The 17330-nt window shown below is 48.2% G+C and overlaps 1 protein-coding gene across 1 annotated transcript in view; it reads left to right on the plus strand.

The window, feature by feature from the left end:
* Positions 1–317: 317 nt before the first annotated feature.
* CELSR3 (cadherin EGF LAG seven-pass G-type receptor 3) overlaps positions 318–17330 on the plus strand; it is a 106647-nt gene continuing 89634 nt past the window's right edge. Inside the window, exons 1-2 of the mRNA XM_040408714.1 lie at positions 318–702; positions 1105–4736. Coding sequence (XP_040264648.1) covers positions 332–702; positions 1105–4736 — 4003 coding nt within the window. The 5' untranslated portion in view covers positions 318–331. The remainder of the gene's footprint in view (positions 703–1104; positions 4737–17330) is intronic.

Here is a 17330-nt window from a genome sequence, read left to right on the forward strand (position 1 = left end):
CCCCCCAGCTGCCAGCAGTAAAGATGGCGCCCGCGTTAATTGTGTCTGACTCAGCCGCCGCTATTGCGCCTGCGCAGCGGGACCTACCAACTCCTTACTGTAGTAAAGGGGGGGAGGGTAAGGAGCTGGGGTGGAGCGGACCATTAGGTTTGCCGGGAGCCATGTTGGTGTTGAATGAAGGGAGGGCGAGGAGATGCTGCGCCCGGAGAGTCTGGGAAGCACCGAGTAGATGGTAGCTGCCAAGGCAAGGAGACAGACAGGAGGACCGGGGGAGGGGAGCACTGCTGCCCAGTGAGGGCTGCTCTGTGCCAGGAGGACAAGGAGGAATACTATGGCTGCTCTGCTGCTGGGAACAAGCCTGTCTTTGCATCTCTTCCAGCTGCTTCTCCTCCTCTCCAGCCCTTTGTTCACTTGCAGCCTGGAGAAGCATGCAGGAAGCCGGGAGAGCACCGGGAAGCTCACCTCTCCTCCGGTCATGTGCATGGTGGAGCAGGGGGCTTGCATCGCAAGGTTGGTACTGCTGCTGGATGACATCAAGGGGGCTCGGTGCATGGTGGAAGCCCTTCAGGCCAGAGGCAATGGCAGCCAGGGGGGCTTCTCCAGGCACCCTTGGCATCACAGTCTTGCAAGGAGGATTTCCGGACAGTTATGTGCAAAGTGCATTCCTAGAACTTGGGGGTCGAGCCAGCTCGGTGCCTGCAGGTGCGTCCCTCTAGGAGGCTGCAGGGGGAAACCAATGCACGGAGCTGGCCCCTGCTTTCATCTGCCAAATCCCAGCTCCGTACCCCCGGCTTGTATTATGATAAGGATCAAGGGACACGAGACCAAAGGGGACCCCCCTCCCTGGATTACAAAACCTATGGACTGCCTGCTCACCTTCGGACCCCATTGCCTTAAAAATCACAGCAAAGACATTCGCGTTCTCTCACGACGCTGCCCGCCAATGCTACTGACCTTCCGTGACGCCGCGCCGAGCAATAGGAGTTCATTACAACTCCTTGTGGTCAGTCGGAGTGACAGGTACGTCAGTGCTCTGAAAATTAACAGTAGTTGCCTTTCCGACTCGATCCGTCCACTTGTCTTCCCCACGCGTTGCTTTTGTAGATGTTTTTCGGGAGGTGGGCAACGCACCCGGGACGATAACAGCGGTGACTTTAATGTGGATGGACATTGTGCCGCTTTGGGGATTGTAATGGTTAACAGCGATGGATCTGATCCGGGCGGCGGGGACCCGCGTGGTATGTTTTACTGTGCCGATGACCACGGGGTGCACGGATCTCCCAGCCAGAGGAATATAAACGGGGATTGCCCCATCCTTGCTTTTTTACCTAAGGAAAACGACACCAGTCTGGTTGCCCAGGTCATCAGGCGTTGTCAACGTAGGCATCCCCGTCCATGGCGGCATAAATTAGCGGACTGTTACGTGTTGGAATACTACACTCATCATCCTCAGCCTTCAGTTCCGTCAGTGATTTCTATCAGTGGGGCCCTGTACGCTTGCTCTGGATTATCGGAAGGTGCTCGGTGTGGGGGTGGACCTGCTGGTGACCAGTCCTGCGGTCTGCCATGGTTGAGCAGCTTCCAGGATTGCTGGAGACATCAGCCCGGGGACAACACGTGGAGAGAGGATATTTCAGCACCAGCAGATCAGACAGCTCCCAGGGTGGATGCAGCTGTTCTTACGCAGCCGGAGCTGTCCCCAAAAGAACCCTGCTCTGTCTATTTTCCATTTAACACCACCAAAGGTTGCTTAAAAACTACTTTCCCACTATCCGGCATGGGGAAGCTTACCAATATTGACCTGTTCGCTCAGCAGCAATTATCTGGCAGCAAAGAAATGCAGCCGAATCCATTCCACCTCCCCCATATATCACATACACACGATGTCAAGCAGGGGATCAGTGGGAGGAGAAGAGAAAGGGCATCCCTTCCATTAATAAGAACACGCAGGGCAGCCAACCGGCCTCCTCTCTTCCTCCAACATAATTATCAGGTTCAGGTGGCCGAAAATCAGCCCCCGGGGACCCCTGTGATAACCATGACAGCGCAAGACCCAGATACCGGGGATTCGGGGAGGGTGATGTACACTATGGACGCCTTGATGAATAGCAAATCTTTAGAGCTCTTCAGTATAGACTCAGTGACAGGTTTAATCTCCACCACCGAAATCCTAGACAGGGAAAACATGGAACAACATTATTTTCGAGTCACGGCCATAGACCACGGGAGTTCGCGTTTGTCAGCGACCACTATGGTGTCCGTAACTGTGGCTGACAAAAACGACCACAGCCCGTCGTTTGAGCAGACGGAGTACAGGGAGAGCATTAGGGAGAACGTAGAGGAGGGGTACCCCATCTTGCAGCTGAGAGCCACCGATATCGACTCTCAGGCCAACGCCAATATTAAGTATCGGTTTGTCAACGAGCAAGCCGCCCATTCGGTGTTCGAAATAGACGCCAGGTCCGGTTTGATCACCACCAGCGGTCAGGTAGACCGGGAGAAAAGGGAAAAATACTCCTTAATCGTGGAAGCCAGTGACCAAGGCAAAGACCCCGGCCCTAGGTCATCTACTGTAAAGGTGGAGATTACCGTGTTCGACGAAAATGATAACGTCCCCCAATTTAGTGAGAAGCGTTACATCGTTCAGATCCGGGAAGATATTAAGCCTCACACGGAGATTTTAAGGGTTACGGCCACCGACCTTGACAAGGATAATAATGCTGTGGTCCATTATAACCTTATTAGTGGGAATAGTAGGGGGCAGTTCTCCATCGACAGCTTCAATGGCGCCATACAGGTCATAAGCCCCCTAGACTTTGAATCCGAGAGGGAGTACACTTTAAGAGTCCGCGCCCAGGACTCGGGCCGCCCACCCCTTTCCAACAACACTGGCATGATAAGCGTGCAAGTCTTAGACATTAATGACCATGCCCCCATATTTGTTAGTACCCCCTTTCAAGTAAATGTCCTAGAAAACGTCCCGTTGGGTCACTCGGTGATTCACATCCAAGCTGTTGATGCCGATTATGGCGAAAACGCCCGTATGGAATACAAGTTACTGGGGGTCTCTTCCACCACCCCGTTTGTGATCAACAGCGCCACCGGTTGGATCACCGTGAGCGGACAGCTGGATAGAGAGACAGAAGAACGCTACTTGTTTGGGGTTGAGGCCCGCGATCACGGTAACCCATCGCTGTCTGCTTCCGCCAGCATCACCATCACCATCCTGGATGTGAATGACAATCGCCCCGAGTTTACCCAAAGGGAATATTTTATTCGCCTAAATGAGGATGCAAGCGTGGGTACCAGTGTGCTTAGCGTCACGGCCATAGACAGGGATGTCAATAGCATCATCTCCTACCAGATCACCGGGGGAAATACTCGCAACCGCTTTGCCATCTCTACTCAGGGTGGAGCAGGGTTAATCACTTTGTCATTGCCCCTCGACTACAAACAGGAAAGACGTTACGTTCTGACGGTGACGGCTTCCGACCGTATCCTGCATGATAACTGTTTCGTCCATATCAACATCACCGATGCCAACACTCACCGTCCGGTATTTCAGAGCGCGCACTACACCGTCGATATCAACGAGGACCGTCCTATTGGAAGCACGGTGGTGATAATCAGTGCCGCAGATGATGACGTGGGCGAAAATGCCAGGATCACCTACTTTCTAGAAGACAACATCCCCCAGTTTCTTATCAATCCAGACAGTGGAGCCATCACGCTCAATGCCCTCCTGGACTATGAGGACCAGATGATTTACAGCCTGGCCGTTGTGGCAAAAGACAATGGAATTCCCCAAAAATCTGACACGACTTATGTAGAAATAATGGTTAACGATGTCAATGATAATGCCCCTCAGTTCCTGAACACGCAGTATCACGGGATTGTCTCAGAGGACGCTCCTCCCTTCACCAGTGTCCTCCAGATCTCTGCCACCGACCGGGATTCCCATACCAATGGACGGGTACAATATACTTTCCAAAATGGAGAAGACGGAGACGGGGATTTCACCATTGAACCAACCTCAGGTATTATTCGTACTGTGCGGAAATTGGACCGGGAAACTGTTCCTTTCTATGAGTTGACAGCTTATGCGGTGGACAGGGGTATCCCTCCGCAGAGAAGCCCAGTCCGCATCCAAGTAGCCGTTCAGGACGTCAATGACAATGCCCCCGTCTTCCCAGCGGATGAATTTGAGGTTTTCGTGAAGGAAAACAGTATTGTTGGCTCAGTTGTTGGTAGGATCAAGGCTTTGGATCCTGACGAAGGTCCAAATGCCCAGATCATGTATCAGATTGTTGAAGGTAACATTCCTGAAATTTTCCAAATGGATTTCTTTTCTGGAGAGCTCACCGCCCTCATAGATTTAGACTACGAGACGAGACCTGAGTACATCATCGTGGTTCAGGCCACCTCGGCCCCCCTGGTTAGCAGAGCCACGGTGCATATTAAGCTGATCGATCAAAATGACAATACTCCCGTTCTGAAGAACTTCCAGATACTCTTCAATAACTACATCTCCAACAGCTCCAACACTTTTCCCTCTGGTGTCATTGGGAAGATACCGGCATATGACCCTGATGTATCAGACAAACTCTTCTACACCTTTGAACGTGGGAACGAGCTAAATTTGTTGATCGTCAATCACTCGAGTGGAGAATTAAGGCTCAGCCGGAAATTGGACAACAACCGACCCTTGATGGCATCAATGTTGGTCACGGTATCAGGTAAATGTTTGTTTTACATTATATTTTGCTCCTTTTAGGTTTCCTTTTCTCATTTCTAAGGCCTCACGTCATGGGTAGTCCTCCCCAGTAGTATCTTCTGTAGATCTAGATGTATACCAGATATTTCAATATACTATTTCAGTCCCTGTGTCCGATCCAGTAGCGGAGGGGCAATTTTGTAGGACATCAATGGACATGTTTTTGGCGTTATAGCTCTGGCCAGTAACCCTAGTTCCCATTTTTTTGCTGTCAGAAAAACATTTTAAATCATAGCCTCGTGTTTTATGTCCAAAAATATGCTGATATTTCCTTTGAAAGCGAAAAGAAACCTCATCCGTCTGGTTTTCTTTCCTTTAGCTTGTTAGCCTTGTCAGCTGACGAGCCTCCGTGCCGGCTCTTATAGACAGCTTGATAGGAATTGTCTGGAAATTATGCTAGGAGAAACAAAACGTCTGATTTAGGTCTAATTATGCAAAAATAATAGTTTTTTTAAATATTATTTTATGTGTCTTATGTAATAATTCTAAATACAAACTGTACCAATATTTTGGGCAGCTTCACCAGATAGGATAGGGCTACTTGACAACTTTCGGTTGCCCACCAGTTTTGGTAAAGTCGTAGCATTCCCGCCACCTGAGTGGGCACAAGGTGGCGGACAACTGTCAGAACTAGGGTTGGATTTTGCGAAAATTTTCAAGGTCACCTGCGACATTGAAATTTTGTTATACTGTGACCACATTTCAACGTATATTCTGATCCTTAAAAGAGCAGGAGCATATTTGCTTTGATTCCGGCTCTTCTGTCAAGTTGTAGGACATTTTTATTGAGTATGGGGTGAATTTTTACAAGTCAAGAAACCTTTCAAATTTCAAACATTTGGAGGGTTTTCCTTGTATGTTCTGTACAATTCCACTTTTGTTTCCAGTGTGATTGGCTGCTAATACCCAGTCTTTACCACGAGGAGCCTGAAAGACTGAACTTCTATATGTGTGGTTGTTGTAAAAGGTTACCCAAGGTCCATGAGCCACTTCACGATGACCCCTACCATTCGGTCATTAATATTTTGTAAGCCACCAATGTCTAAGTACTTACCATAATGAATCTGTGGGACTAGATAGCAGTTGATGTGTTTGTATGGGACTCCCACATGGCTGGTTCGTGTGCTATCCCCAGATGACCTCTTCTGTTTCATAATTAATGGTCTGTTGGCAGCCATTGTCACATTATTTACCGTGAGATTAGCCAGTGGTCAATGTACCTTCAGTAAGGCTGATAGGAACACTTTTCTGACTGTCAGCAAGTCTTCCTGACTACCCCTGTACACATGCACTCTCAGCTCAGCCGGGCATGCTTGTATGGGGAGAGAGGAGTAAAACCCTGCAAGACTCTTCTGGCAGCTTATCCCCCCTGAGAACAAATGCATTGGGCATGTTAAAATATAGCAGCCTGCTTCTTCTTTTCCCAACACTTTCTGTTCTGGGAATGTCAGGAGGCCCCCTACATATAACATGGTCGGCAGCTCCTGGTGGGTTTTGGCTGACATTAAAGGGGTTTCTAGGACCCATCATCCCACCTTAAATAATCGTAACTTCCATGCAGAAGAAAGTTTCTAATATACCATATTTTTCGGCTTATAAGACGCACCTCTGTTTACTAAAACAACAGGAAGAGTTACTTTGTAACAATTACATCAATCACTGCATTCTTTCCTGTTGTTTTAGTAAACAGAGGAGTGTCTTATAAGCCGAAAAATACGGGACTGATTGTCTTTGGAAATCTTACATCCACCAATGTCATGTCCTTCACTCTCAATACCAGGTTTCCACTCTGGTCTTTAGACAGGCACATCAGTTTCAAAGCCCAGGACGGGGGCCAGAACTAACTTGTCTCACTGGCGCATACGTAAAATCCTGAATCCGCCTTAACTGCGCACGCGCCAGTTAGAGGAATAGTTCTTGCCCGTCTATAGCACCTCTCCTGTCCTTGCCTGTGGAAGAGTCGCACCTGTCCATAGACCAGACCGGAAACCTTCTATTCAGACTGACGGACATGGCGTTCAGGGCAGCCGATCCACACAGCTTTGAGACAGTAAGTGTATGGAAAACTTTCTTCTGCAGGGAAGTTATGATGAATTAAGGTGGATTGATGGGTCCCAGATAACCGCTTTGGTCTAATGTGTATGTCCAGCGTAAGGCAGGGCTAAAGAAATCCCAGGAACCTGGTGCCCATCGTACCCAGAAACATAGTAAAGCCATCTAACTCATTGGGTCTTTGGAAGTTCTTATGATCTGGCCACCAAGAAAGTCATATTGGCTCCAGGACTGGTTTAAATATCAAGATTTCTCCATCCCCAGAGTATGGGATCTTTTGAGGATTGATTGGGGCACAAGCTAGCCTCGTTGACTTCTTCAGCGTCCCACAAGTATGTTTGGAGTAGCTTTATGCCAGAACCAATTACGGTCAGATCCTGGTGGTGTAGGCTCCATGGGCATCTCCTCTGAACCGAAATTGTGATCACTTGAAGGTATTGGTTGAGGTTTGCCTTGCCAGAAATGGGCTCACGAGAGTAAATAGTCTTATTTTGGTGCCTCGCTACGAAGCCCTATCGTGCAGGCAGACACTCTGTACTTTACGTACGACAGCTCAGCCGTAGCAGATGCATAATGAATGAGCTTTCCGAGAAACCACGTCTCCGGCCTTAAATATGATCTCACCTAGGACTCATTAAAGAGCGATGATAAAATCGAGTCCCCCGCCTCCTGGTCGGGTTGGAGCACGCTTTCCTCTTGTTGGGGGTAATAGCCCTCGCTCTGTTTTGGCTTTCGTCTTCATCGCTTCTTTCAAGATTAGGGCTCTCCAGGGGTTAATTGTATCTGCAGGGCAAAGCAATAGTGTGAATGCGCGGAGCTCGACCGCCCGGCGGCCGTGCGTGCAGAAAACCTCCGAGTGTTCCAGATGTGGTTCTTGTCTGCTGCAGAAACAGCGCAAGGGAAATCTTCATCATCGGTCGAAACGTGGGTTAGAAAGACGCAAAGCGGCCGGTGGTATCGATATAGAAAATCAATTCATAATTAAACTTCGGCAGGCGTTGACCAGGATAATGACTGGAGCGGCGCCATCTTGAAAAATGTAAAAGAAAAGAAAATATTTGTGGAGAAGCCCTTTAATTTCTTCTTCTGTCAAGATTATAGAGTTACTTCAGCCTTATCTCAGAAAGGGTCCATTCACACATCCGTGTGGATCCGCGGATCCGCAAAACACGGACAGCGGCAATGTAATTGCGGATGTGTGAATGGAGCCTTAAAGGGGTTTTCCAGGACTTCCATATCAATGAGCTATCCTCCAAATAGGTCTTCAATATCTCATCAGTGGGGGGTCCAATTCCCGGCACCCCTGCCGATGAGCCATTTGAAGGGGCCGTGGTGCTTGGATGACATCTGCATCCTCTTCACAGTATACCCAGCACAGCGCCGTACAGTGTATAGTGGCTGTGCATAGTATTGCAGCTTAGTCCCAGTCACTCAAATAGAACTGAGCTGCAGAAAGGCCATGGACGTGAGGAAGAGGCCACAGCACTGGACTCAATACCAAGGTCCCCGCCAATAGCTGATCGGCGAGGGTGCCGGGAGTTGGACCCCCACTAATCAGATATTGATGACCTGTCCTGGTCATCAATATTTAAGTTACTGACCGTCCCTTTAATGAACAGTTTAGCAGTCACCCAGCTTTCCTGAATGTCATCCTGCTTTGTTATGTGAGTTGGATGAGGATGCACACTTGTTCAGCCGTTCTGGGAATTGCAGCTGGAGTGCCGGAGGTTGTTGATCCCGGCATACACTGTCACATTTACTAGTGTGGGAAGGAGTGATCGCTCTATTGGTACTTTAATGGTGTCCATGCTAGTTGGCTATCATTCAATTTCGTTCACATCTGTGTTGGAGGCGCCATAAAGCCGGCCGTACACATGAGGTAACTGCCAGATGAACACGGGTTCGGCCGACAGCTGTCTCTCCCAATCCTCTGTTACAGCCAAGCATGCATATGTCTCCTGATCCCCCCATACAGCGAGCATGCCTGTCTCTCCAAATCCTCCCATACAGCAGAGCATGCATATGTCTCCTGAACCTCCCATACAGCCAAGCATGCATGTCTCTCCTGATCCTTTCATACAGCTGAGCATGTATATGTCTCCTGATTCTCCCATACAGCCAAGCATGCATGTCTCTCCCAATCCTCCCATACAGCCAAGCATGCATGTCTCTCCTGATCCTTTCATACAGCTGAGCATGTATAGGTCTCCTGATTCTCCCATACAGCCAAGCATGCATGTCTCTCCCAATCCGCCCATACAGACAAGCATGCATGTCTCTCCAGATACTCCCACACAGCTGAGCATGCAAATGTCTCCTGATCCTCCCATACAGCCAAGCATGCATGTCTCTCCCAATCCGCCCATACAGCCAAGCATGCATGTCTCTCCTGATCCTTTCATACAGCTGAGCATGTATAGGTCTCCTGATTCTCCCATACAGGCAAGCATGCATGTCTCTCCAAATCCGCCCATACAGCCAAGAATGCATATGTCTCTCCTGATCCTCTCATACAGCCATGTTTTTGCACCCTTCTCCAGATCTGCGCCTCCGCACAATCCCGTCTCTGAGCTGTACAGGCAGTTCTTCCCTCCTCATGGCTTGGTTTTTTTCTCTGATATGCAATGTCAGACAGGGCTGTGTTTTTCCAAATCATCTCCAATCACCTGAATTTACCACAGGTGACTCCAGTCAAGGTGGAGAAACATCTCAGAGATGATCCAGAGACATGGGAGGCTTCAGAGCTAAATGTCAAGTGTCATAGCAAAGGGTCTGAATACTTATGTCTGGCCAAAATGATAGTTTTTCCTATTTAATTAATTAGCAAAAATGTCTACTTTCTCATTATGAGGTGCTGAGTGCAGATTGATGGGGGGGGAAACTTGAAGGAGTAACATAACAAAATGTGAAGAACAGTAAAAGGGTCTGAAGTCCTGCCGATCAGCAGACGCCGGTGTTTGCACACATCCCGTATAATGAGCTGTCGGTAATTTGCTCGTCTGCGATTGTTGTCTAATTGTTAGAGGTTTTTCCTGCTGCTCCTAAACTCATTATTTCCATCCTAGATCTTATCTGCTCGGTGGCAGCGCGGCTTCCTCTGCCGTCTTAATTGCAGGCACATTCAGCCGCCTGCGCCTCGCAGGGTACGATCAGTGCACAGACGGGGAAAGTGACTATCAATCAGATTGGCCAGATATCTGAGCGGACCATATGCACGTGGTGAAGGTCTCAGTCACGACCTCACAACTCCTGTCCCACACTGGTTTTTGGGAAGGAGGCCATACCCATAAGAGCAAAGACAGGTAAAGCCATTAAGAGGCAGACCACAGAGTTTCTATGGGGCCCCTGGGGGAAAGAGGTCCGGATGTGGATGCTCCCTAATTACACACACTTCCCAAGTCCTGCCTTGGGCTCAGTCCTTGCCTTTCATATATAGTCCTCCTCCTATAGGGCTCGTTCACACGACCGTGTGAAGCCCGTGCTGTGGACCGCAAATCCGCAATGCACGGGCACTGACCGTGGCCCAGCCGCATGGGGACCGTGGACCCATTCACTTGAATGGGTCTGCGATCCCTCCGTTCCGCAAAAAGATAGAGCATGGTGTATCTTTATGCGGTGCGGATTCACGGAACCCCAGAAAAGCACTCCGTAGTGTTCCGTTCCGTGCTTCCGTTCCGCATCTCCAGATTTGCGGACCTATTGAAGTGAATGGGTCTGCATCCGTGATGCGGAATGCACACGGAACGGTGCCGTGTATTGCGGATCCGCAATACGGTAACGGGCAGCACACGTTCGTGTGAACGAGCCCTTACCCAGCACATCAGTGTCTGGCTGCCGTCTCTCAGGTCCAGTCCAGCGCTCTCTCTGCTGGGCTGGCCAATCAGTATTTGCAGTGCTGGCAGAGCCTGCTGCTGATTGGCTGGACTAGCCTGCACAGGCAGAGAAATGTCAGTGAGCAGCGCCGCGCAGGGTCCCTCTGCAGCAAGTAATGACTGAGGCTAGGCGCTGCAGACCCCAGTCCAAGAGACAGCCGAGCGGCTTTACTACAGGTTCAAAATAAAAGTTCATGGAGGCTGGGGCTGAGGCAGTGAATAAGGAGAGGGAGCACCAGTCATGGGCAAGGGGGGTACGAAACAGGCACAGATCTTGAGGGGGGGGGGGGTTTTGGCGCACTATATATTAGGAAGAAACAGGCACAGATATTGGGGGGGGGGGGGGGTGGCGCACTATATAATGCCCAACACATATCATTGGGGAGCTAATGGCGCACTATACATTATACGTATCAGGCACAATTTTAAGGGGGGATGTGATGTATGGCACACTATATAATATGCTGCAGCAGGCAGCCGGGGGGGTATGACACACTACATATTATATGCAGCAATAAGCATACTTCTTGCCTGGAATGGTACACTATATAGGCATACAGTATAATGACCCCCAGCGCCCCCTCCATACAGTATGACCCCCCAGTGAGGGGGCCACTGGGGGTCATTATACTGTATAGGGGCCACAGGAGGCCATTATACTGTCTGGGGGGCGCTAGGGTTCATTATTCTGAATGGGGGGCCACTGGGGTTCACTGTTATGAATGGAGGGCCACTGGAGGTCATTATACTGTTTAGGGGCCACAGGGGGGTCATTATATGGTGTGGGACCCACAGGGCAAAAGGTCAATGTAAAAATATGCCACAAGGGGACCCACTGAGATTCCCTTACCCCACGTGACTTCCGGGGGTGTGCGCCTCCGCGCAAGCGCAGTACCAGGGCATGGGTAAGTTAAAATTACAGTGAGCGTTGACTCATGGACAGCGGGGTAAGGGAATCTCGTATTGCACATAACCCTGGAGCCAGCCCTGTATCTATCACTCATCTCCTCTATCTAGGATTTCTATCTATCTAATATCTATCTATCTGTCTATCTCTATCTAGTATATCTGACATCTGTCAGTTAAGAGGTCCATCCCATTCTCTATAGTATCTATGTGCTTCTTACAGTTTGGGTTACATTTGTCTTTGCCCCACTTTCTGCCGCCCGTGGCATGGTGCCACCCAGAAGACAGCTGATGCATAAAGCACTTGTCAAGTTCTGGAAAACTTCTCACAACTCCTTCTCAAACAGTCTTTTATATTTTGCTTAACTAAGAAAGGGGACCCTGGAAACCCCCATTCAGTGAATTGAACCCTGGCAGGCTAAGCCCATCTACAGCAGACAATGGATCTGCACCGAGCTCTGCTGCTTTACAATGAATGCCCCCGGATGCTTTGTGTTTCCTACAGGGGCGTTGCGAGGAGAACAATCCTCAACATTCCTGCGTCTGTAAGATGTTAGGGTTACTTCCCTTCCCCCCAGTCACTGAACCATAAGGGGATGACACAATAGAGAGGGCAGATATCCATGAATGCAGGCAGCACTATGGACGCCAGGATGGGTTCCTCTTCCTGCTCATTCTTCATGGCCATGAAATTCAGGATCATGATGTTCTGAAGTGGATGATGGCATTAAAGGGGTTGTCCACTTTCCTCATGCCACCCCTTTATCAGCCAGGTGGGGACATACATTAAAAGGGTTGTCCCATGAAAATAATTCTATAGTTTTCAAACCAGCTCCTGGATCTGTGTAAATTCTGTTTTTATTAAATTTTTCACAGATACAGGAGCTATAGAGTCTGAATACTTTTGTAATTGCATGAAATTAAAAATTTAGCATAGCCACTGAGTTATTCACTGAAATCTACCTGTATAGCGCCACCTGCTGTTTGTTCTTTTTCTTATTTCTTTGTCCAGCTCACTGAGATGGCCGCACATGCTCAGTTCCATCCTTTAAATGCCTCTTGAGCTGTGATAGGCAGAGCATGGACACGCCCCCTGAGCTGCAGCAGAAAGGACACTCCCCTTGATATAAATCTAGCAGAGCAGTGAATGGGGAGATCTCTGGGTCCATGTGAGGTACAGGGCCGGTTCTAGCTGTTCGAATGAGATTGTCATGTGCTGTATGATGTCTGATTTTTCATTTTTTACACATCGCGGGATAACCCCTTTAAATCCCATCTCTTTTCCGTGTCTTCCCAAGCATCACGCTCGGCACATAACTGAATGGTGTGAAACTTCCTGTGACCACGGATTGATACAGGTACTCAAATGGTGGTCACCCAGGTAGTAACTAGGCAGCATGGACCAGCAAAACATGGATTAAATATAAAGACGTATAATGCTAAGCTACGGTCTATGCAAACCATACACATTAATATCGACCAATCTCACCGATTTCGGCATGGCCATCTGACCAACTAGTGTGTATTCTGCTGTCGAGGGTGGTGAAAAGGATTGGGCTGTTGGATTTCACCATGCCTGATCCATTGCTCTCAAAGGAGATAAGGCAGTTGGTTCTCACTTGGCCGAGGCCGGGTGCATGTGTATGGGGAGGTCAGGATAGACATTCGGCCAACAACTTGTCCACGGTGTATGGCCATCCGTAGGATTTGAAGGGGTTTTTCCTACAAAGATCTGATTGCTGGGGGTCCTACCACTGATCTCTGAATCCCTATGTGCGTGCCTGACCCTCTCTCCGTTCACTGTTGTGGGACTGTTGGCTCTAGAGCTGAGCGCTATCTCCCGTGGTCCATATAAGTGAGCGAAGTCTGGTCAAGTATGCACACTTACCTCTCTTTTGACATCAGGAGTCAGGGACCTCCGTTCTAGTGATCGGACTCCCAGCGACTAAACACTAGTGTTTTTTTTTTTGAAAGACCCCTTTAAAGGCTATGTACACCTCCGGGGGCAATTTGTTTTTCTACGATTGCATTTTACTCATTTGGGGCTAAAAATAATTTTTTCAATTGGTCTTTATTAAAAATATTAAGCCGTTCTGTCAGAAAAACGTTACTTTGTCAGATTCCCTTACCCCACGTGACTTCCGGGGGTGTGCGCCTCCGCGCAAGCGCAGTACCACGGCACGGCGCCTCTGTGCAAGCGCAGTACCAGGGCATGGGTAAGGTAAAATTACAGTGAGCGTTGACTCATGGACGTGTGCACAGACACCGCGCGTGCGCCCTCAGGGGTAAGGAGATCTGACGGTCTTTTGTCTTGTTAAATCTCCTTACCCTCACACTGCGCAAGCGCGCTGTGTAGTGGGGGTAAGGAGATTTTACAATCCACGCGTGCGCAGTGTGAGTGTAAGGAGATTTAACAAGACAAAAGACCGTGAGATTTCCTTACCCCTGAGAGCGCAAAAGCGGTGTCCATGAGTCAACGCTCACTGTAATTTTACCATACCCATGCCCTGGTCCTGCGCTTGTGCGGAGGCGCACACCGCCCGGAAGTCACATGGGGTAAGGGAATCTGACGAGGTAAGGTTTTCTGACAGAACACCGGAGCTGACTCGTGGACACGCGCACGGACACCGAGCGTGCGCTCTCAGGGGTAAGGAGATATGACGGTCTTTTGTCTTGTTAAATCTCCTTACCCTCACACTGCGCACGCGCGGATTGTGATATCTCCTTACCTCTGAAGCGCGCTGTGTAGTGAGGGTAAGGAGATTTTACAATCCACGCATGCGCAGTGTGAGGGTAAGGAGATTTAACAAGACAAAAGACTGTCAGATCTCCTCACCCCTGAGAGCGCACGCGCGGTGTCCGTGCGCGCGTCCATGAGTCAACGCTCACTGTAATTTTAACTTACCCATGCCCTGGTACTGCACTTGCGCGGAGGCGCCGTGCCGTGGTACTGCACTTGCGCGGAGGCGCACACCCCCGGGGGGTAAGGGAATCTGACGAGTTAAGGTTTTCTGACAGAACACCGGTCATCTAATAAACCTTATCTCAAAACTACTAAAAGGTTATAAAAATAATTTAAGCCATATTCTTATCAGTACGATAAGAACTGAGCTATAATGAGTGTTTATAATGTCAGAGAGCAGAGATAAGGAGCCATCAGCTGAGCTGCCTGACGGAACAGAGTGGAAATTGGTGGTCATGACTCCGCTCTGACTGACATCTGTGGTGTCCTGAGCAGGAATCGTACCCCTTTTATTCTAATGGGGCGCAGGGATCGGGGTTGTACCACTTTATTCTGGTCATGAACTGGGTATCGACCACTGCTCGCTGGTGAAATGATGTTGCTGAGCGTCTGCCACACGGTATTGAGATGAAGCCTTCAGGAAAGGCCGAGTCTGACAAACACTGTGCATTGCTGTATGAAACTAATGACTGCGAGCCAGCCCGGTGCTGGGGGCGCTGGGTAATAAGTCACGTTGTCTATCATCATTTTTATTAGACTAGTCTGGAGAAGTATTCACAGGAGATGGATTTCTAGAACTTAATTTGACTCTGCAGGGATGAGAGGGAGGGAAAGGCGCGCACGGCGCTCAAGACATCATCATGCCTGAGAAATGGACGATTTTCTGGCTCGGCTTCTCTCATGAAGATTCATGTGTCAGGTCTCCAGATTGATACGTGTTTATTTCAGGATCAGATAATGGAATATGGAGAACAACACGTGCGTTATGAGCTTAGGAGCCTGGCAAAATGGAGATAATAGCTGACCAGGATCGGTAATGTTCTACAGATGTTACAAAGTCTTCTGATACATTCTGAGAAAATTGTTACTTTGTGTCAGTCAATATTGTATAGTCCTCACTGATTTTGTCATGAGGTTGGTCAGCCTTTCACACCTCTACTTCTCCGAAGTACCCACCAGGGGGCAGCCTGGCCGTTGATCATCTAGGCCTAAGGCCTCATGCACACGTCCATGACCATGTATCCGCAAAAGACGGGGCACCTTGCACTTTCCCGTTCCGCATGTCAAGAATAGGACATGCTTTATATTTTTTGCAGGGCCACAGAACGGACAGCACATGGTATGCTGTCAACATTTTTGTGGCCCCATCGAGATGAAAGGGTCCGCATCCAATGAGCAAAAAATGCGGATCAGAAGCAGTCAAAAAATATGGTCATGTGCACGGGGCGTATTCGAAATGGTTCTGTCCCGGGCATGAATTTATTTATGTAAGGGCTTCTTCTCCAAAATGTATTGTTACAAAAATCTGATTACTAAAACTGCTTGACAACGTCATGTGAAAGACTGGTTGTTAGGCAGTTTATCCATGGCAACCAGTCTTTCTTAGTGTGGATCCGTCCCCTCTCCTGACATGGCTGTTTTAGTAAATACTTGTATTCTCCGCGAAGTAACAATTCTGGAGCATCTTTTCTTAGAAAGCTGTGTTGCGTCATTTCTCTGTTATTCCTCCTGGAAATGCACAAATAAATTATCATCTGGGTGTTACCATTTACCTTGTCAATGTGGTGTTTTTCTACACAGGCAGGGGTGCACTCGCAGCTGGGAAAAAAAAAAAAGTTGTCAATTTATTCACAAATTTTTAGGAGGAATAACTGCACAATGTAGAGTTCAAAGAAAATATGTTTCAAAATTGTTATTTCATGAGGAATACAAGTATCTACTAAAACAGACATGTCAGGAGAGCATAAGAGCATACTGTTGAAATGCTACAGTAATATAGTGCCTTGCCTCAGCTGGCATTATAAATCAGATTTTTCAAAAAATTACAAGTAGGAAATAAAAAGAAATGAAACTCCACCAATAAAATATACTTGTTCTGCTGATGGACCCCCACTAGTCTAGCATTTATCAAATGCTTGTGGCTGGAATACCCCTTTAGGAAATGGTGGAATTGTCATTGTAATTACAGAATGGCTTCCCACAGCACCCATTGAGTTATCTATACAGTGTCTGATGTTGATAACAGGATGCGCTTTAATGTATATCCATCATTTAGCCCATCTTTCGACAGATTGTGCCATCCTGGCAGCCACCACTAGGTGGAGCTTAGGAGCTTAATTGATACTGTTTATATAATTGAATTCAAAAACATAAGTGTATACTGTCAGCTCCTGAGCTCCCCCTAGTGGTGACAGCAGGTATTTATCATTTTATCATTTTGCTCTATGTCAATGCAGGGGATTTGGAGTCGTTATATGCCCAGAGAACCATAGTCTAATATACGTTACATCCTTGAGATCCATGACCCTCCACTCCCATAGCCCCCTTCTCTTCTTACTCTTCTCCTTCCACCAATATACTTTTTTTTAATTTTTTTTATAATGTAATGATATATTGTGATTTCTGTGCAGCTCTCACTCATAATGATGGATCATAGAGAGATTTTAATGACATCTCAGCGGCTGTAACGAGCGCAGAGAAGAGAACAGAAAGATTTGTGATGAGCCGCTAATAATATGTCTTCTCTCCTGACCTTGTCGTCTCATAAGGAGTCTCAAATTCAGCGGCAAATGGCCTTATTTTATGGGGAAAAAAGTTAGAAATGTGGGTTTAATGAAGCTATAGACTTTGGGTGATAGAGAGGATTTCTAATCACCCTGGGGGTCTTGGCTAGTTAGTGTGCGACATATGGATTATTTTTGGGGGTCCCCTAACATTTGTAATTGCTGCTTGGGTGGGGCTATCCTATATGATTTAATACACT

This window comes from Bufo bufo, chromosome 9, assembly GCF_905171765.1.
Source record: "Bufo bufo chromosome 9, aBufBuf1.1, whole genome shotgun sequence".
NCBI lineage: Eukaryota > Metazoa > Chordata > Amphibia > Anura > Bufonidae > Bufo > Bufo bufo.